Genomic DNA, 21,642 nt, shown 5'->3' with positions numbered 1-21,642 from the left:
CATCCGAGCTCTGCTGTTGCCCGATGTGCACGCGGGCCAGCTGACGGGCTTCTTCAGCACGTTGGGCAAACTGTTGGGCGTCTGGGGCGAGTTGGTCATCCTCTGGGCACGGGAGCATGGCATCAAGCATGCTCTGGACTTCGCGTCCGTACACAAGGCGAAACGGGGAGAAGCGCGTAGTTTCCTGCAGGGCGGTGTTGTAGGCAAAGGTGACATACGGCAGGACCTCATCCCAAGTTTTGTGTTGAACATCTACGTACATGGACAACATGTCCGCAAGGGTCCTGTTTAATCGTTCGGTCAAGCCATTGCTCTGCGGATGGTAGGCCGTGGTCTTGCGGTGTGTTGTGCAGCTCAGCCGAAAGATGTGGTCGATTAGTTGCGCTGTAAACGCCGTCCCTCTGTCTGTAATCACGTGCGAAGGAGCGCCATGTCGCAGGACGATGTTGTGCATGAAAAACTCTGCGACTTCTGAAGCTGTGCCACGAGGGATCGCCTTGGTCTCGGCGTAGCGAGTCAAATAGTCGGTAGCAACTATGATCCACTTATTGCCGCCCTGCGACAAGGGGAAAGGGCCGAGGAGGTCCATGCCGATCTGGTCGAACGGAGCGCGAGGGGCAGTAACGGGCTTGAGAAAACCCGCCGGCTTAAGTGGGGGCGTTTTCCGGCGCTGGCATTCTCGGCAGCTTTTAACGTATCGTTTGACATCAGCAGAAAGTCCAGGCCAGTAATACATGTTCCGCACTCTGGCGAGCTTACGTGAAAAGCCCAAGTGGCCAGACGTGGGCTCATCGTGGCAGGCGAAAAGAACGTCAGATCGGAGGTCGGCTGGAATGACGAGAAGGTAAGGTCTATCGTTGCCTCTCGAGTTCTTCTTGTACAAGAGACCTTGCCGCAAACAGAAGGAGCCAAGACGTCGAGAGAAGTGGCGAGGTATAGCCGTATCACTACCTGCAAGGGCGTCAATGAGAGGGCGAAGGTCCGAGTCCGCACTCTGCCGAGTCAGTAGGTCGGAGGCGGTGAGAGTACCAAGGAAGCCGCTGTCGTCATCGGGCGCTGCGTCAGCAGGATCAACTGGTGCACGCGACAGTGTGTCGGCGTCTTCGTGTCTGCGGCCGGACTTGTAAACAATAGTAATGTCAAATTCCTGGAGCCGTAAGCTCCAGCGTGCCAGGCGTCTAGATGGGTCTCGCAAATTTGCCAGCCAGCATAGGCATGTGGTGATCGGTGACCACTTTGAATGGGCGGCCGTAAAGATAAGGGCGAAACTTCATGGTGGCCCACACGACCGCAAGACATTCTTTTTCAGACGTGGAGTAATTGCTCTCGGCGCGGGAGAGAGTACGGCTAGCATAGGCGATAACTCTCTCAAGGCCGTCTTGGTGTTGAACAAGGACAGCGCCAAGACCGATGTTACTGGCGTCGGTGTGGACCTCGGTATCGGCATCTTCGTCGAAGTGCGCAAGAACGGGAGGTGTTTGAAGGCGCTGGCGGAGCGTAGAGAAAGCGGTCTGTTGCTCAGTGGTCCAGACAAGAGGCGGCGGCGGGAGGTCTTCAGCGCAGCGACTCCCAGCGACCTCGCCCCCGAAGGTCGCTGGTCTCAGTTTTCCCGGCGAGGGCTCGGCGAGCGACCCTGTACTGCTCGCGGGGAGCTGTGCGGGTTCGGGGAAGGGCGCCGCGGAAAAGATGAGCGCGGCTGATGCGGCGCACGGGCTGAAAGTCGCTGTTCCGCGAGGAAGTCTTCAATAGCTGGAGGCCGGTGGCCAAACCGGGGTCTGGGCGAATCGGCGCGAAAGCCCTGCAGACCGAGGCGTCGATAAGAGCAATTGCGGTAGAGATGGCCTGGTTCTCCGCAGTGAAAGCAGAGTGGCCGGTTGTCAGGTGTGCGCCAGACATCGGCCTTCCGCAAGTGCACTCGGCGATCGTCGAAATACGGGACTGGTGGAACTGGGGACAGCGGTGCAGGAGGCGTTACTGGAATCGGCGGTGGCGAAGCTGCAGCCGGGCGTCTCGCAACTTCGGCATAGGTGGGGCGGCTGTAGTCTCCCGGCAGAGGTGGTGTTTCGACGGTAGGACCCCTGAACGCCTGTTGCACCTCCTCGCGAACAAGAGCGGAAAGCGAACCAAGTGCAGACTGCGAAGGGCTGCAAAACTTGAGGACCTCTTCACGCACGATGGTGCCAATCAGTTCGCGCAAATCGTCAGGGTGGCTCCCGGCGGTGGCAAACGATTCGGTGACTGCAGCAGCATGCACGGGCCGGTTGTAAGTCACAGAACGTTGTTGAAGAACCTTTTCCATCGTCGCGGCCTCGGCAAGGAATGCAGCGACGGTCGATGGTGGGCTGCGCACGAGGCCTGCAAATAGCTGTTCTTTGACGCCGCGCATGAGTTGGCGCACCTTTTTCTCTTCGGGCATGGCCGGGTCAGCTCGCCGGAAGAGCCGAGTCATATCCTCCACGTACATGGCTACAGACTCATTCGGCATTTGAATGCGAGACTGCAAAGCCCGTTCAGCCCGTTCTCGGCGATCCGTGCTGGTGTAGGTCTCCAGCAGGCGTCGGCGGAACTCATGCCATGATGTTAGCGCATCTTCTCGGTTCTCGTACCACGTACGTGCCCCATCCTCCAGGCTAAAGAAGACGTTTCGAAGCTTGGCTGCGTCGTCCCACTGGTTGAACGAGGCCACGCGTTCAAACTCGACCAGCCAGTCTTCGACGTCTTCGAGCTGACTGCCATGGAATGGTTTGGGCAGTCGCGGATTCTGCAAGGTATAGTAGGCTGCAGCTGGCATAACAGGTCGATGGGTGGGTGCTCTTGCAGACTCCAAAAGCCCGTGTTCGGGAGGTAGGCCTTGGTTTCTGCGGCTAGCACGGTGCACAGGGGTGTCCACCAGCGAAGGACTGGAGCCCAGGGTATGCGGAGGAGTATTAGACATATACAGGGATCTTACCCAGCGCCTACACCAGACTGTAACGTACTTGCTGACGAAGGGGGGTTTATTAGTAGGCACGAAAGGGAAGGCCAGGCAAGCTGGGGCAACAACAGCGACAGACTCCACACGGCGCGAGCCCTACTTCGTCGTCGTCGCCCTACTTCGTATGCGCCACCTGGAAATACTAGGTGGCAATATGAAGGGAGTGCCCAAGAAAAACAATTGTTGCGGCTCAGGTAGCATGGTCGGGTCGGAGAGGGGATGAGGGAGGTCGGAGACGAGGTTACGGGAAAGACAAGAAGAAGGACTTTATACAGGTAAATTTACATTATATAAAAACAGCAACTGAGAGAACGTCTCCGTAAGAGAGTCTCGATAACAAGGAGCCTGATGACGAGAAGCTACATGACGATAAGCTCGATGGTCAGGAGCTACTCGGCCGTACGAAGCGCCAAGTTTTATACGCCTTTTCACGGGCTCATAGCCGCCAGGGGGAGCCACAGCGCCGCAAACCGGATGGACACCGAGGAAACTTCCGGTCTCCCCGAGAAGCGAGCGAGGGAGCCGCAGCAGGGTTGCCAGATTGGGCTATTAATAGCCAAATTGGGCTACTTGTTGTCCGAGCTGGCGTCAGAAATTTCGTTTTGGCTATGTGGCTACTTTTGGGGTACATCTTTTTCATGGGTGAAAAAAAAAGTTTGAGTAGTTATTATGTGCTCTGTTACAATTATAGAGTGACAGAAATAAAAGGCATGCTGGAATAAAGAAATTGAGCGCGTCTGCTGCAAAATGACAATTTGTAAACGCTGTGTTCGAGAAAACTTGTATTTCAGGCGGTTAGGGATCATGGCCTTTCGATTTCTTTATAAAGAGTTGACACTACGTGAAAGTTGCCCCCGCGGAAACACTTCACGGCCTATAGATTCCACTTAATCCACGCCACCCGCGCGCGCGCGCGCCATTGAATATAGACTGTTGCCGTCTGCACATGTGAGCGTTCTCCCATTGACGGTGCACCTCGGGTGGCCATGACAACCATGGTGCCAGAATAGAGAGAAAACATTAAGAGAACTTAAGCCTCCCTACGTGGTTTTTTGTTTTGTTTATGGGGTTTAACGTCCCAAAGCGACTTAGGCTATGAGAGACGCGGTAGTGGAGGGCTCCGGAAATTTCGACCACCTGGGGTTCTTTAACGTGCACTGACATCGCACATTACACGGGCCTCTAGAATTTCTCCTCCAAAGAAATTCGACCGCCGCGGCCGGTATCGAACCCGCGTCTTTCGGGTCAGCAGCCAAGCACCATAACCACTGAGCCACCGCGGCGGCTCGCCATTTGTTTATTTCTTTGGAGCGTATGAAGAAAACAATTTCGGAAATTCTAGCGCATTTAAATTCTACGTCTCATTTCCAGTAAATTCAACGATTCCAAGATCTCCTTTTCAACACGTTAGTAATAGGCTTCCAATTAGTACGAAGGCGGAAACAGCAATCAGGCACTTATAAGTTTGTTTTTTTAGGGATAGCCCCCTCCGAGGATAATTCCCTAGTGCTTAAAACCACGAACACGTTATTTTCTATCGCTCCCCTCTCTACTCTCCTCACTATCCTCTCCCTTTCTCCTTTATTTCCGCCGGTTGCAGCTCGGAAGCTTAAGATATTGGACAGCAATTGCCGCGGCCGGCAACACTCATTTGCTTCACTTTATTTTCTTTTTTAAAATAAACCCTTCTCTTGTATGCCGGGGCACAGAAAAATGGCTGTCTCTCCTAGGAGGCTTTGAAATAGTTCGGGCGCTTTCATGGATGGGCGGATTTACAACGACAACCTCATCTAGCCATATCAAACCCAGCTGGTTCTTTTTAAAGCCCTTGAGACAGGCTAGCTGGATCGTGATCATGTGCAAGAAATGCGCAGCTTAGATGTATAATGAGAAAGTTAAAGACAACAACAAGCTTAACCATCCGTGTTATGGTTTTTAACTCGGACTTAGTCAATATAAGCACTGCATGTCTTTCATCTCCTGTTTATGACTGCTCCAGCTCAGGGGCTACTGTAAGGGTAGTTCTAAAACAACCGATCCAACTTAAAAACTGCAGTCTGTTTTGCTGCAGGAATGCTGGCTAGAAATTTTTTTAATATTTAAATCATATTACTCCATTACTCCAAAGAAAATGTCAAAGCTGAACTGAACATGGGTCAATTTCAACCAGACAGCAGCGTTTAAGGTATTCTACAAACCGTAGATTGAACTATTTGCTTAAATATGCGCAATGTTCGAATTACAAACGAACATATTCTAGGTAAATGCGTTGTCGAAATAGGGCTTACCTGAACTTTAATTTTTAATTCCGTAATGTGTCCCATCAGTACCTCGACATGGCTAATCAATCTTGCATGCTCTTCCATTTGTAGGTTGGATGCCTGGGAACAAAAAAAAATATTTAGTGCTCTGGGTGCGTGCAATAATTGTCCTATTTTAAGCGCGCACGTGTTTTGAATATCGAAAAAAATTGGCTGTGGCTTAGCTTGGTTAAGCCCGGTAATTGGGAAAGCAATATCCGTAGCTACGCCATGGTTCAGCTGGTAGTTTAGCTTGTGGCGGTGCTTGTGGTTAGACTTGTGGTGATGCATCGGTTATACAGTGATTCAATCTGGATACGGCATGGTGTTTTAATTAAAGGTGTTACCTCAGTCTCCGTAGCTCGCTGTTGCTTCCTTTTTGCATTCTGCCGAGCGGCTTTCGCGGTAGGCGGCATTGAAACGTCTGGCCGCCGGCACGCTGCGCGCCCGGTTTTGCGGCAGATGGCATGACGTCAGACCGCTAAGCGCGCCGCGCGCGGCAGGAGCGGGAGTTAGGCCGCGCTTGGTAGCTGCGGCCTCGCTACGCGACGGCGGAAGTTGGAGCTCCGCTCTTGCAGCTGTGACGTCAAACTGCTAAGCGCGCTGCGCCGCGCGTGGCAGGAGCAGCAGTTAGGCCGCGCTTGGTAGCTATCGGCCTCGCTACGCGACGGGCTGAAAGTGGAACTATAGTATTGCTTTCGCAATAAAAATGCAATTCTTTTGCTGTCTGTTGTAACAATAATTAGGGGGGTCTAAAGCCTCGTCATGCTTCGAGCCTTTGGCCTTACGCCACCCTCAGAGATAAATCTGTGTTGCTTCCTGGAAATAAAACGCTATTTCATACTCACTTCTTTGCTTCTTTCAATTTAAAACGCGTTAGTAACGAAAACACCTCGATTACCAACCAAATGATAGCTTTAATCTCGTTGTCAATACCGAGCTTACCTGAACTTTCTTTTCTAAATTGTCGATACGTTTCATCAGTTCCCTGTTATGGCTAGCAGGTTTTACATGCTCTTCTGCTTGTGTGGTGGATACCTGAGAACACAAAAATTAATAAGTAGTCGAGTGCATGCGACAAAACTTTTTTTTCTCCTTGAAATTTATACCGACAAAGCAAACAAATTTACCTGAACTTCGTAGTGCGGTCTCCTACAAGAAACCTTAAAGCGCTTCACCGGACAAACGTCCAAGTGATTGTCCCTAAGCTGGAATGAGAATGCGCATTTTAGGTTTGATTGGCTGATTGACTGAAACACATAGCACAGACTTTTAAGATTTTAAAAAATACATTCATAGCGGTGATCCTTCAAGACACTGCGCTAGTAAATGGGAAGGGATGCCCTATGCAGGAACGGTTTCAATGGGAAGGGATGCCCTATGCAGGAACGTAGAAATCGCTCTGCATTTTGGAAGGCTCCATATATGGTGCAGTTGGGTATACACTACACTCATTTATTTCTTCTATAGCTAGTTCCTGCTGTCAATTTTTTTTCTCTCCCTAGTGCATTGGCATGCACCAATTACTCTCTTCTAAAACGCCGCGCTATGACTCGTGCTACAAGCTGGGCACATCAAAACACCAATGCTGTGATGGCTACCATAATTACGGCGCAGCAAAGTTATCCAGATATAAATGAAATACACATTGACCCACCCCCCTCTTCCCATTTGGGCCCTCTAGCTAAATCCAGTGCTTTGATCGCCTGCGTCACCACAATAAATCTTCCGTCAACTCCTCTCTAGCACATCCCTGATGTGAAAGAAGTGCCGGAGACAACAGAGGTGCCGTTCCTATTTTTATATAAAGAAAACTTATTCTCTTGCCCCTAAATCTGAGTATAGCACCAGAGATGTAAACATTACCGTACGATAAAATATTCCTCACATCACTACCACTCCTAGTCTCTGCGGTTTGCAGCAGACACATTTCAAAGGGTACACCCTCGGCCCCCTTGGCAATGCTGCCAAGCACATCAACATGCTGTCATACGCCAAGTTCCAGTCTGTATATGGACCAGCCGTCGAAGTTGAGAGTCTTTACGCCAGTAAATTGTTTCTAATTGCTGAATAGGCACAGCACCAAGATGGCGTAAGAGAGACCACGGGGCGAGACAGTGTGGCTAACTACAGTACTTACATCGACGAAAGAGTCAAACTCAGCACTGCAGTGGGAACAACTCGCCGGCCTTTGATCACACTGTTCCTTGTGTATCTGGAACGGAGAAGCAAAGATTTATTCAAGCTTTGTGTTCTGATTTGTCCCTAAAGATAGAGAGCATAACGTAACTTTCGCGAGCTGTAAAGCTCACTGTACTGACGTCCATGGAGCCCGAAACAAAGACATCATTGTTGCCAGTAGCCTGTACGTTTTCAGAGAATTTTTCTCCCGACTACAAAAATTCGAGATGTGATTCGAAAAAAAAATTTCACAACGTTTAGTGGCGTTCAGCGTCTCAGGACGGCCGCCGAAAAGCCGAACTATATCCCATAACTACTACGCCCATCGCGCCAACTGTCCCTAACAGTAATTTTTAATGTAAGTTTGATAAGTTAGTGAGCGTTCATGACAAAAAGGAGCAAAAAGAAATGAAAACGCATGACCAGATGGGCAAGCACATACTTCATTTTACATTCGTGGGTCATCCTGATTTCGCGCTACTCTTAATGCTGAATATCCGCATTACGTAACAACTGGGCCGAAGGCTACTATAAACCCCTACGCTAATCTCTTTTTCCGTAGGCATCCACTTTCGACAAGGTATGCAGATTTGTTGTCCACATTTAAATCTTTTACACATCTTTATCTGTAATTTTTAGCGGCTACTACTTGTCCTCGCTAAACCGTAAGGGCATTTATTTAGCTTCCAGGAGACCTCCCGCGCAAAATTAAGCAACATTGTCTCGATGCCTTGACTTACATTTGTTTCAAAGTGATTTCGACTGTAAACGACCTGCGTCTATGGAAACTACGAATACTAGTCCTTTTGAGTTACAAAAACCACATTTTCAAAAAATATAAAGCTTAGTCGAATTTTTACAACGGCTTTCTATAGATAAGGAAGAGGATTTTCGATTTTTCATGAACCTGTTTGCCGAAAACAAGAGGAAAATTGTCCAAAGCATTTTTAACAAAATAGCTGTACCATCTCACGCTACAGGGCTATAAGCTAGTTATTCCAAATACTCGAGGACATCGCTTCGGAGCATGAAGAATAAAAAGAAAGTCCGTCCCTAGCAAAATTATCTTGCGCTATAGTCCACAGATTAAGTACATTGCAGTTAAAAGCGAGATCAATGTGCAGGTTCATATGTACCTGGTAGAAAATTCGGACTTACAGTGATGTGCTGTTTAAGGAGGAGGACCAGGCCATCCTTCAGCATGAGGTCTACTCTCATATCCACTTTGTCATTAAATGCCGCTATATGAGAAAGAGGCGCTCTTCGATCGTCTACCTGCAAGGCCCCCCAACTCCTCCAGCAGGACTTAACTACAATGCATGCATTCTACGGCCAGGGCCTTATAAACACAGCGTCTGTATTGCTGCGGCTGTTCCCAACCGGGCCACAAGCGGCGATTCTGCCTTTTACTAATTGAAGGCTTCACTATGTAAGACGGCACAGTACCTTACCAAAAGCCTGCGCAAGAGTGATGACTACGAGATCGCCTCTCCATCTTGCCTAACAAAAGAGAAGGCCACTTAAAAATTTCGTCGTGGGATTCATAAGCAGTCTCCTTATGATAATATACTACCGATACAGACGAACCGGTTTGTGGCTCGCAAGTGGAATGACGTGTAGCTTGAGCTTTCGGAGCTCGACAGGCCTGCAATACCTATTCAGCAAACTGATAGTGATAATCAGTGAAATACAGCGTCTCAGAACTGCCGCATGATGACATGGAAGCAGTCGGGATCAAATTTCACGCTTCTTAAAGGAGGTCTCTAAGACCGTACAGAAACATGACCTACTTGCTTGCCGTCGACGAGGAGCAGAATCCCGAACCAAGGCTATCAATGCCGCAGCAACATCGATAATTACTCACCCACCACTGTCACACTAGAACATGCCTGCTCCGTTTACGGTAAACGAATTAACCAACCTCTTTGTTCTTTTACAACGCTCTTGGACTCATAATTGAAAATATCATGTAGAAGTTCTTGTAGCGTGTTTTAGTGTAACTGAGAAGCCTATCCACGAATGTGGGAGAGCTCAGATCCCGTCTTTGCAAGAACAATTATCAGGCGTGGGTCCGGTTGCTGCAGATCACTGCCTTGCCAGCAATTCCGAGCTTCGTTGGACACGTCTGTTTAAATTAACGACCATCGGGTACACGCTGCTGCCGCTCCGGGGAAGGCAACGGTGTATGTTAGCATGCGTTCCCTCATTGGTGCCTTTCTAAGGAAAACTGGTGCATCTCATATCAGAAGGTAGCTGAAGTGGCACCTGGAACCTTAGTGCTAGGGAAGTGACCTCCATTCTGTCATCATGGGTCTCCATCCATCCCTGGTCCGGCGTTACGCCGCAACTGTTCTGTGGCCAATTGGGACAGCTTCAATTCTCTAAGATCTCTCTGTTAAGTCGTCGCCAATGTTGTTTACCACATACCATGCGCGCTGAATACAGCTGCAACTAACATCTGGGCAAGCGTCGATTGATCGCCACGGGATGTTGGTATGCCTTACTTGTGGGCCGCTCGCCAACAAGCTGAGTTGGCTACTTCACTAGACCAAACTTCTGCACAGGTGCGCACAATGCCTGATTATCTCAATGCTAAGTCTCCCAGATATGAGCGCGATCTATCACGACGTCAGTAGCATGCGTGGTGTGAGCTTTTTTCTTCACCGAATGCTTCTCTCTGGCGAACGTTCCGTGCATTGAAACATGCTTTCCATTCTCTCGAAGCAGCGACCACAGCATGCTTCGCATCTGACTTGTTGCCAGAAGATTTCGGCCAAAAAGGAGCGCGGAAGTTTTGGTAGCAAAAGAAATGTTTTCACCATGCGCAAGGAACACGATAGGGACTGCTACTTCACTGGTGCAAAGAGCAGCGGCTGCTTGTTTAAGAATACGGTAATGAAGTTTTTCCCGCAAGCAATAGTAATAAATGCGAGGCGATCGAACTTCTTTCGTTTTCACACAGGTATACTTAGCAACTTATGCGACAGCAAACCTGTTAAAAGAAGTTTACCTCTAGGTTACGGGCCTCTACATCACTTTTACAGTGAGGGTACGTCAGCAGTCTGCGTTGGCAAATATCGGCGGCGTGCTCCGTCATCAACTTGAAATCAACCCTTTCTCCACATCGTCGACACGTCTCCATGCTGGCAGCGTTTGATCTGCAGTAATATTAGGTGAGCACAAGATAAAATCTGAATGCGAAACCACTACGCGAAATGCCGTATTGTGTGTACCTTTGAAAACCAGAGCTGCGCGATTCCTGCCGAAGCATACGCGTACTTTTGAACATAAGTCTACAGTATCGTATTGAAAACATATCCTCATGGCGCTGACGACACAGAGGAGTGCTGGTGTCGACAGAAGACAAGCAAGACGCCAAAATTTAACATGCTGTAGTGAACATCTGAGGACATCAGCACTAACCGACTAAGCAACAATAGCAAATAGCACAATCACCATTCGTAGAAATTAAATATGCCTCTTGTGCCGGGCTGCATCCTATTTGATAAGCGGGAACGTTACTGACAACGCGCCTGAGGCGTCGCGAATATGCCTGGCTACCGTAGGGCAGGTCGCGCATGACGCCATCCATCCTAAACGAAAACGTCTTCTATAGCGAGCAGATGGCACATGACATGTCTCCTCCTATGATCGACTTATTGATGTTACTATTGCTCTCAGAAAGTAATACCGACATGCACTGCACACCAGCTCCTATAATCAGATTAACAGGCTGCTTTCAATCAGCTTCGCCCCAGAGGTCATCTCAGTGTGAGGACTCTGTGAGATTGCAGGTCTTATTTTCAACAAACACCAAAGTACAAACAATAAACGAGGCGGCTTTTAACGGAAAGGAAACCAATTACAATATGAGCGAGAAGAAAGGAAAGGAACAAGAGAACAACGCAACAATACACGGGAAAAACACACGGGGGAACAGAACAAAGTGCTTATGATAAATGCAGGAAAAAGAGTCAAAGAGGAAAGTTCACACTACTTGTCTTATTCGAGCAACGAGCGGGGAGGACTGACTGGGTGTCGGGCAGTCAAGGAGTCTCTTGGCGTTCCAACGTCGATGAAACGCTACCGCAGCGTCAGCGTTCGTGGGCTCCCGGCACGGTTCCCAGGTCTGGTATCCCGGAAAAAGGTCACGTAGGCGCCAGAGGCGGCCTGTGTGGAGCAGCTGACGGATGGACGGAGAAGAGTGGCGCCTGGGCCTGGTGGTTGAGGCTCTCGACGATGGATGTCCAGGTCTGGTGGCCCGGACGTCTGCGGCTAAGGCCCAAGCCCGGAACTCGGGGAGCCAGCAGAACTCGTCCACGTCCGTCGCCCACCGCGCTCTTCTCTTCTCTCCCACGTAATCCTCTTCGACCTGCCCCGCGTTCCCCTCCGCACGCGCTCCTCGTGCTTTGTCTTCTCCTCACGAACGCCGCTGGGTGGCGCTATCTCCTTACAGAAGGCCCCCTCTTCGGAAGTTTTTTCCAAGGGAAAGAACTCAACTTCAGGAGAGCGACACCAGACGCGTTCGACGATCGCAACACAGAACACCGCACCACAGCGCGCACACTACACACCACACACAATACGACGGTCGTCAATGTTCGAAGCGTTCACAGACCTTCGCACACACAGCACAGAGAGCACATGGAAAGTCAACGTAAAGCGTCCATAGAGGGCGAAGAAACACGGAAAACATAAAAAGTAGATAGCCGACACTCAAAAACAAACATGAACAAACAAAAACAATTCCAACAATAGGTGTGGGCTACATTCTTCCGTATTCCATTGTTCCCATCAAACCACATCACCGTCGCGAGAACTTTTCCGGCTAATACTTCCGTTTTCCTTTGTGAAACCGTTTTCTCCACACCGACCTCAGTTTCCACCATGATTTTACATGTTCCCGTCCTATGATGTTATTCACTCTGTTCTCCCTTGCCTTCGACACAGTCTGCTGACACATGTCACACGATCTGACATAACTCTTAATGTCAGCCTGTACACCGGGCCAGTAAAACTCACTGAGCACCCTAGCTATTGTTTGCCGTATTCCATGATGGCCGGATAATGCACTCTTATGTGCCAACTTAAGAACTTGCGTGCGTAAGCCCTTCGGTACCACCGCTTGCTCAACGACTTGGCCGGGACACACTTGGTATGTCCGGAAGAGAACACCGTCATCAGTATCAAAGGAGTGGGCGGTCTGTCCCTTACCACGAAATATTTGCCCCAACTTCCTGCGACACACCTCTAAGCTCGGGTCTTCTTCCTGTTTGAGGCGAAACTCCGGCCGTGACAAGTGGAGTGTGTTCAGAGTGGGGCTTTTACTACTCTCTGAAACCTTTGCTGTCACCATAAGGGAAGGAACATCGACCGCACCCGTCATGGCAAGGGAAACTGCCTGATCAGTGAGAACTGGCGGGTCAACCGAGAATGGAGGTTTAGCCCCGGGGACATTGCCTATTATAATGTCGTACAAGGGTGTAGACAAGCAGCGCGCGATGGCCTTACCCGAGAAGTATGGAGAAGAAATCACCACCTCCGCTTCCGGAACTTCTACACGAGTCCCATTGGCCAAGAATAATGTAGCCTGTTTCCCTGTAAGCGCCGCTGCCGGTACAAGAGACTCACGCACAACAATGCCGGTGCTGCCCGTATCCCGTAAAACCGAACCAGGCCGGCCGAGCACCTCACCGTGCGCCACGGGCATAGCAGTTTCCACCGGGTTGGAAGGACAGACCATCTCCCCCAACTGGCCCTCTACGCGCGTTACCACTGCAGTGCTATCGGGATGTGAATATCGAGGTGTCATGCAACAGGCGGACTCCTCACGGTCTCCTGGCCTCCTAGCTTTGCACGACTGGGCATCATGTCCTACCTCGCGGCACCAGGTGCAATACGATTGCTTCGGCTTCGTCCGACAATCCGCCGCCTTGTGCCCAGTCTTCTCGCAAAGAAAACATCGAAGGCGGGATTGTGAACGTGAAACCTCGTCCTTGGCTTTAACTATCGTGTGCTCACCCTCCTCTTTAAAGAACAACAAGTTATTTTGCCGCTGTGCCTCGAGAAAATGATCGGCAGCCTCCGCCAGCTTAGAAACTGTCTTGCCCTCCCGCTCACGTAAGAAAAGGGCTAAACGAGAATGACAGTTGTTCAGAAATTGTTCGCTCACGACCATCTCGCGAACCACCTCAAAAGTGCGGCCTTCACCCCGCATCTCGACCCAACGGTCAAAGAAGCTAAACAACCTGGCAGCATATTGCGAGGCCGTTTCTCCATCCTGGGGCTTGCTCTGGCGAAACTTCTCTCGGTAACCTTCCGCGGTGAACCTAAACCTCTGAAGCAAGGCAAGCTTCGCTTTGTCATAATCCACGGAATCCTCAGGCGAGAGCCGACCGAAGACCCTAAGTGCTTCGCCGCCAAGGCACAAGCTCAACGCCGTTGCCCACTTTTCTTTTGGCCAACCCTGCCCCGTGGCCACATGCTCAAATCTCTTTAAGTAGGCAACGAGGTCATCCCGCGCTTCATTGAACTGTGGTATGAGGCTGTGCGGGTTAATGGAGCTGGTCGATGAGACGCTACGCTCTCCACGGTCACTCGGAGGATTTGCGCCACCCTCCATGAGCCTTATTTGTAGCTGCAAGTTCCGCGCCTCTAACTCCAAGCGTTCCTTCGCAGCCTCTCGCTCCGTCTCTAAATTCCGTGCCTCTAAATCCAATTTCTGCTTCGCAGCTTCACGCTCCGCCTCTAAATTCCGTGCCTCTAATTCCAATTTCTGCTTAGCAGCTTCACGCTCCGCGGCTCTCTCTTTCCGTGCCTTACGAAGCTCGTCCTCCACCCACGCTCGTAACTCCGCGCCGCACAAGCCCATGCGCTCGCCTACAGTAACCAAATCTGACGCGCTCATACTGTGCCTAAATTAACACAACAGGCAAAGAAATAATAACCGACCTCGTCCTGTCGTAGTGGACGCCAAATTTGTGAGGACTCTGTGAGATTGCAGGTCTTATTTTCAACAAACACCAAAGTACAAACAATAAACGAGGCGGCTTTTAACGGAAAGGAAACCAATTACAATATGAGCGAGAAGAAAGGAAAGGAACAAGAGAACAACGCAACAATACACGGGAAAAACACACGGGGGAACAGAACAAAGTGCTTATGATAAATGCAGGAAAAAGAGTCAAAGAGGAAAGTTCACACTACTTGTCTTATTCGAGCAACGAGCGGGGAGGACTGACTGGGTGTCGGGCAGTCAAGGAGTCTCTTGGCGTTCCAACGTCGATGAAACGCTACCGCAGTGTCAGCGTTCGTGGGCTCCCGGCACGGTTCCCAGGTCTGGTATCCCGGAAAAAGGTCACGTAGGCGCCAGAGGCGGCCTGTGTGGAGCAGCTGACGGATGGACGGAGAAGAGTGGCGCCTGGGCCTGGTGGTTGAGGCTCTCGACGATGGATGTCCAGGTCTGGTGGCCCGGACGTCTGCGGCTAAGGCCCAAGCCCGGAACTCGGGGAGCCAGCAGAACTCGTCCACGTCCGTCGCCCACCGCGCTCTTCTCTTCTCTCCCACGTAATCCTCTTCGACCTGCCCCGCGTTCCCCTCCGCACGCGCTCCTCGTGCTTTGTCTTCTCCTCACGAACGCCGCTGGGTGGCGCTATCTCCTTACACTCAGCTGTGGCTGAGAACCTTCTTCAGAACGTAAACAAAAAATGCCACAATGCCAATGAGCGCATGCTCAAAAAGAAGGCCACATTTATGACGTACATGCGCAAAGCCGTCCGCAACATTATTAAAGTAGCAAACAGGCATGGCGTAACTGTCGTCTTTTCAATGCCACGATAGCTTGTCAGGTTATGCCCAAGTATCAGCAGCGAAGGAGTTGGACGAAGTAGACGCAGAACAAAAAACATGCCCAAATATGCGTGAAATGTGTCACGGGTGTGGTATATCAAATCCCGCTCAAGTGGAGCGCGTGTATGTCGGCCAGACAGGCCGCTGCTTGAATGAACGCGAAGCCGATCATGCGTGGTCAATTGAAAATGGAGAACGGGCGAACTTGTCATCCGGTCGCATTGCATGCAAACGTTGTTAGCCACGGCTGAAGAGCATATGCAGGAGCAATGCCAAAGTAGCCTGCGAGCTTTTAGAAGCGTGGTACGCAAAGGTAAAGGGCGATTACTGCATTAGTGGGAATTCCGTAACCATGTATAATGCAGGAAAAAAAAACTTCCTGCGCGGAATCTGTTGATTTGTGCGAAAGCTCAATTTGCCTTCTCGTCGCTTTTTTAGGCAAGCTTGTACTGTTGCTGCCATAAGTTAACCGAAGGCGCGAAAGCGCGGCAAACCGTGGCGCAGCGCTTTCTAAAGCCTGCTCGCATAACTGACTAGCTCGGTCTCCAGAAAGAAGCGCGCGCTAACAGCAGACCCTTATCTTCTGTGTCCGAAGATCACTCTGGGACGATCGAACGGTTGCTTCTTGCAACCGCAGTAACAAGAAACGACTCTGAATAGAATTAAACACTTCTCCCATTTCTGTGCTCAGGAACGCCAGAGTTATGAGATCTAAGCGGCATTACGATTGGGAAATGGCCACCACAATAGCAACAAGAGCTTACGTTTTCTGAAAAATAATTCTGAAACAATTTGACCATTCCGAACAATTCCAAATAATAATCTCACAAACAAACGTGTTTGCGCCTTATACAACATTTAACACGCTCATAGCAAGTTCTCACGTTCTTTCTGTCACGATCGATTGAAGAATTCCGTTCTTGAGCGCGCCTTTCGCCTCAAGAGAAGCTAAAATAAAGGCTTCCAACTTGAGCACAAGAAATAAAACAAATAAAGACTACAAATGATGGCAGGCCGTCGTGGCGTGTGCTCACGCCGGAGGCCGCATGCGGCATCTGCTGACCCGCTTCAAACAGAGCGAACCGCAGCTCAAACGCATTGCAGCTCGCGCCAAGTATGTCACTGGTGTTGCGAGTTAAAAGCAAAAAGGACCCGTTCCAGCCGGCGAAAGTGATCCCCGCACTCACAAGATAAGGGTTTGCTGATTGATAGCACGCGCGGCTTCCTGGCCACCAACCTAATCAGTTATACCAGCCGGCTTTACCGCTGCGACATGTTTCGCCACGCTCTTGCGCCTTCCGGTCACTTCTGACAGCACCTGTAGAGGGCTTATACAGGGTGTTTCACCTAAGACTTTCTGCACTTTTTAAAAGTAAGCTATTTGAATTAGATGCGCGCTTTTTATAGCATAGCATTGTCAGTTGTGTAGTACATCATAATGCAGCTAAGACGTGCTAACTAGCAGGCTTGTTAACCAATATTTAATAGTTAACTTTTAAACTATTACCGTTGGGCTCCTTAATTATTGAGAGGCATGTAGCCCACCGTAAGTAATGTCCATATCCGTTTTTAGAATTTCGAGAACGCGATTATCCTCGGCGCTGTGGCCCAACAAATTTTGGCTATTTCGACGAGTTAGGCTCACTGGAGAGGTTGCTTTGCCTGCAAGCTTCCCAAACTGCATGTATTTTGGCGCGATGTAGGCGTAATTTGTTGGGCCACAGCGCCGAGGCTAATCGCGTTCTCGAAATTCTAAAAACAGATATGAACATTACTTTCGGTGGGCTGCATGCCTCTCAATAATTAAGGAGCCCAACGGTAATAGTTTAAAAGTTAACTATTAAATATTGGTTAACAAGCCTGCTAGTTAGCACGTCTTAGCTGCATTATGATGTACTACACCACTGAAAATGTTATGCCAGAAAAAACGCGCATCTAATTCAAATAGCTTATTTTTAAAAATTGCAGAAAGTCTTAGGTGAAACATCCTGTATAGGCAGTATTGAAACGAATAAAACCACTTGATAGCTTGTGCTTTCTCTTCACCGTTTTTCCTGTGTTGGTTTTTCATTCGTGCACAACTATTTCTTAGCAGTAACATGGAAGGTGCATCCAGTTTTAAAATGTTGCTTCTCGGCTAATTGGTTGGAAATATGCAACGTCAGAAATAGTAATTTAAAAGCTCCTTTAGCTGGTTTATACACTTTGCTAATTTATAAATTGGCGCCGCTTGAACTTCTAACGTAGCAAATACACAGTCAGTTTGTGTATTATACGAGGCAGAAGTAGTTAATATGACTTGGACGACGATCCTAGGCGCAGTGATTATACGTTATAAATATGCAGCCCTGGGAAGTTTACTAAACGAGCTTGAAAATCCGTAATTATCAAGTTCAATGTTTTGATCTACATTACCGGCTAACTAAATTTACAATATGGGCAATTTTTAGGGCCTTTAATTTCCATTATAACGTTGTTATGAAATTAAAAATAAAATATTTATTTTTTTGAATTCCTAATGGCCTAATTAGTGACCTCTACAACGATCGTTATGTGCCCTTTACTGTGCAGTCCTCCTGCTGAGAGTGCACGAATGTATTTCTCGTAGTTTATTAAAATAAAAATGTCGAAACATGAAATAAGTAGCCTAATATAACACTTGCGAGCGGTGCTACTGAAGCTTTTCTAGAAGATGTGATTTTAAGAATGAAAATTTTAAACGCCTCGTGCCGTGTTTCCACAGCGCATGAAAACAAGAGCTTCGGAGTGTTCCTAAAAATGTGATTGGGGATCATTAGTGTAATTTTTGAAGTAGTGTAGAGAATACAGTGTAAAATAAGTGCGACACGCTTAGCTGCACAATAATGGGCGAGAAAGAGAGCTGGGCTAGTTGTTCGAAATAACTTCACTAAATACGTCGAATCATTTGGTTCTCCCTGCTGGCACGCTGTTTACCACACCCCACTCCCCTCTCGAATGAGACGTAGCGTCACATAATAATTGTGGCACCTTTAAGAGATCGGAATAAGGCAGCTCGGCTTATAACTTATATTCAAACTCATGTCAAGAACCAGAAACGAACCGAAGGTAGTTCGCTTGGTACCTGAATGAATTTTACAAAAAGGAAAATAAAGTGAGATAGGGCGCAAGCCCAGGCAGAAAGAGGAGACAAGAAAATTAAAGTGTCTGCGGCGAACGTAGTTCCTGCTATGCGGGAATGATTGGGAGCGAAGGCGCGGAGGGCTTTGTGTGGCAGTGGACGTAGCCGCGGTTGCATGTACCAAAATCATGAGCCACACTGTCCTCAATGTGTAATCAAAAGCATTGCGTAACGCTCTTGCCACATCAGTGAGCGAACGATGGCGTATTGCGCTATCTCCACTGCATGCGCTTAGGACTTGCTGGTTTGCACTAAACACTTGCAGAGTTCAAGGAAAAAAAAATCAACACTTACAGTTCCTCTGTAGCTTTCCCTAGACCTCTAAGAAGGAGGCAGCTGTCTGTTGTTAACCTGCTTTGGTACACCTCGAGCGTTTCAGGCTGCACTGAAGTTTTTTGCCAACCTGCTGAACTCGTTAGCAACGCGTAAAAAAGAGTAAGCTCAAGGGCTCACGCGAGCGGCGCCACCTATCGCTGAACGGCAAAATCAGTAGCTCTCCCACAGAATTTCCTCTTTTTGCCGCCCCATGGCGCAATTGACAAGACGTTTTTCAAAACAGTTTTGAAAGTCCCTAAACCACCTCAGTACAAAAATTTGATCCTTTTGCATAGTGAAAAAATTTGATGGTGTGCTCATCATCCCGCCTCTTGCAGGATTTTGGTGAACCTCTCAGCGGAGAAGAGATCTTAGTTGTTGGTGTAAGAAAGTAAAGGTGACGGATAGTTGGCATATGTGCATTTCGCGTCTCATAGGTGGAGCCAGTGTAGGGTTGGCTCGAGAAATGAGGCGTAAGTCTTACTCTCATTTCAAGACTCTGATGAGTAGAAATACTGAGTGAATCGGTGTTAAATTAGCTTGGACGCAAAAATATACCAGCTAGATCTTTTAGCGGCGACCAGACAAAGCTTCCGAGTTGCTTTCAACAAGTTAATTCCTAGTCCTTTTCTTTTAAAATTACTCAATGTACAAGCAATCCTATTCGAGACCCAAACAAATTTTAAGATACCTACCTCGCTTTATTCATGACCCCCCGTTCCTTGCAGTGGTACCTGCTCAGTGCAATATAAACGAGTTCTAAGCGCAGAAGTATGTTTACAAGAAAAATTAAATCCGTTTTCACCCTTGTGTGCAAAACTGAGTAATAAATCCGCGAGTTTGACGGATAAAAGTATGACGTGACGCTCTATGCGTCTAAAATGCAAATGAAACGTTTGGATTCGAACTGAATTCCTTTGAGCTTTGAACATCATCAGTAGTCCAAATATATCAGTCGAATTACTTTAATGAGCGCCTCAAACTGCACATAACAACATATTCTGTTAACCTCATTTACATACCTAATGCGGCGTCGTTGGACGAAACATCGAGCTAACAGTCAGCGCACGCTACCGAACGCAGCATACGTGCCCAAAACTCGAAAACTGTAAGTAAATTAATCCGTACTGGTTCCTATACAACTCAAATGCACAGTAATTGCAACAGCCTATGTGCCCTCGCTTGTTCCCGTGCTCTGTGCTTGATTCGTGTCGGCCGCGGTTCGCTGACAAGCGCCTCGTAAAGGCAATTCTTCTATAATGAACAGAAGCGGCGGAAGCACGTTTGGTACGCATTCACGAGCGAAAACATTGCGTCATGCAATTTCGGATGCAAACAGGCAAGCGGGAGGCAATGGGCGGTTCGGCGCTGAAACGTGCCTTTTTTTTTACGCCGAGCAAAACGAATAGTGCGGAAATGACATCTGACCAATGCAAATGTTGTACTACACTTAGCTGGCTAAACGCAACAGTGGTGAATAGCAACAAAAACAGCACTGAACCAACATACAGCACTTACACTACAGACACATGAGGAGTTCGTCGGTTGCCACTTGTCACGCTTGATCCGGACCAGCCACAGAAGCCTCCTTTTCGGGTCTCTTGGAAAATGGAACATCCTCCAACCATTTCTCGAATGGTTGGAGCATTGAGGAACACAACATCCAGTCATTGCACGGCGATGAAAGGCATGCGAACGCAGGCACGCAGCAGTGCCGCCCGCACGACAGCAGAGCGGCGAGGTCGACGCGGGAATCGCAATGGCGGAGGGAGCGCGCGAAAACCGGCTTTGGCGGCGTCGAGTAGTTCAAAGGGTGACTTCACCCTGAGCGGGGGCGCGCGCATCGAGGCACCCTACTCATGATTAGGGTGCCTCGATGCCAGCACCGCCGTTCAGGGTGGAACCGCCTTCTTTCCTCCATTGGAGACAACATCGCGGGCGCCGCCATATTGAATCACACGGGATCAGCTGCGCTAGCGTGTGTAACGGCGCCACTCTTACTCTCGGTGGTCGTGAAAGTACTTTTGACTAGAACAGCCTTTTTCATCAACATCGCACTGCGTATCTTTTCACTCATAATAGCGATTTAAACATCCGTGCGTCGAAGGCGTAATTGCATGACTTAATTTTACAACCCCAGGTGGTGAGGTTGAACATTTACTGTTCCGTCTGTTGGTTTGAAAAACGCACTAATATTTTGAAGATCTGTTGCCGGGCAGGTGCCGCTGCTCCATGCGGATAGAATAAATTGCTGCCTCTGTTTTTTCCACGATATTTTGGATTTTAGTTCACACGTTCTGTTAACGCCCGCGTGCCGTCAGCCGCCCGAGCACTGCGGCTGGTTTCGCTATCGTCGCGCGGTCTGTTTCCGTTTCTTCTGCTCGCAAAAACTGGTGTCTGTCTTCTTTCTAATTTTTCAAAGGGTAACTGCGAGTTGTTCGCCCGTTTATTGCTCACAAGGGCGCAATTACATCTGCTTATGGGGTGGTCGCTGGTATATACAAATGATGCCGCCGTACACCGCCGTTGCCACTGCTCCTGCGTTTTCTTTCTCGAGGCCAAAAAAAACGATTCGCCCCTCATTGGCGATAGCATAAAGGATTACTGGAAGTTTCTCACTCGTTTCATTTTAATGAGGGGTGCACAACCACTGAATGTTCTTGCGTGCGCTCGCATGCACACTTCGCTTGCGCCATGCACATACGCACCGGTTGCTCTCCCGCGATTCCTCAGTTTGTGAAACACAATTCTACGCATATTTTTTGATATTTTTGTGTTCAAGCCAATCGGTATTCATTAATAAACCATGCATGTAAACCTGTTCAAAAAAGGTGGATTTTAGTCATTATAAATCTGCATTAATT

The 21,642-nt window shown here is 48.8% G+C and overlaps 1 protein-coding gene across 4 annotated transcripts in view; it reads right to left on the bottom strand.

Annotated features, from left to right (window-relative positions):
* LOC149324357 (uncharacterized) overlaps positions 1–19,211 on the bottom strand; it is a 40,097-nt gene extending 20,886 nt beyond the window's left edge. Inside the window, exons 1-6 of one of the 4 annotated variants that reach the window (XM_089565595.1) lie at positions 18,758–19,211; positions 10,466–10,613; positions 7,415–7,489; positions 6,405–6,482; positions 6,220–6,312; positions 5,263–5,355 (exon numbers count right to left, since the gene is read on the bottom strand). In XM_089565595.1, coding sequence (XP_089421721.1) covers positions 5,263–5,355; positions 6,220–6,312; positions 6,405–6,482; positions 7,415–7,489; positions 10,466–10,597 — 471 coding nt within the window. In that variant the 5' untranslated portion in view covers positions 10,598–10,613; positions 18,758–19,211. The remainder of the gene's footprint in view (positions 1–5,262; positions 5,356–6,219; positions 6,313–6,404; positions 6,483–7,414; positions 7,490–10,465; positions 10,614–18,757) is intronic. The other 3 variants (XM_089565594.1, XM_089565593.1, XM_089565596.1) reach the window with 3 other exon arrangements.
* Between the last annotated feature and the right edge of the window lie 2,431 nt (positions 19,212–21,642).

The sequence above is a fragment of the Amblyomma mixtum genome, unplaced genomic scaffold (assembly GCF_055824585.1).
Source record: "Amblyomma mixtum isolate Tamu unplaced genomic scaffold, ASM5582458v1 scaffold_47, whole genome shotgun sequence".
NCBI lineage: Eukaryota > Metazoa > Arthropoda > Arachnida > Ixodida > Ixodidae > Amblyomma > Amblyomma mixtum.
Note: the sequence above shows the minus strand (reverse complement) of the source record. Positions and strands in the feature narration are given on the sequence as shown.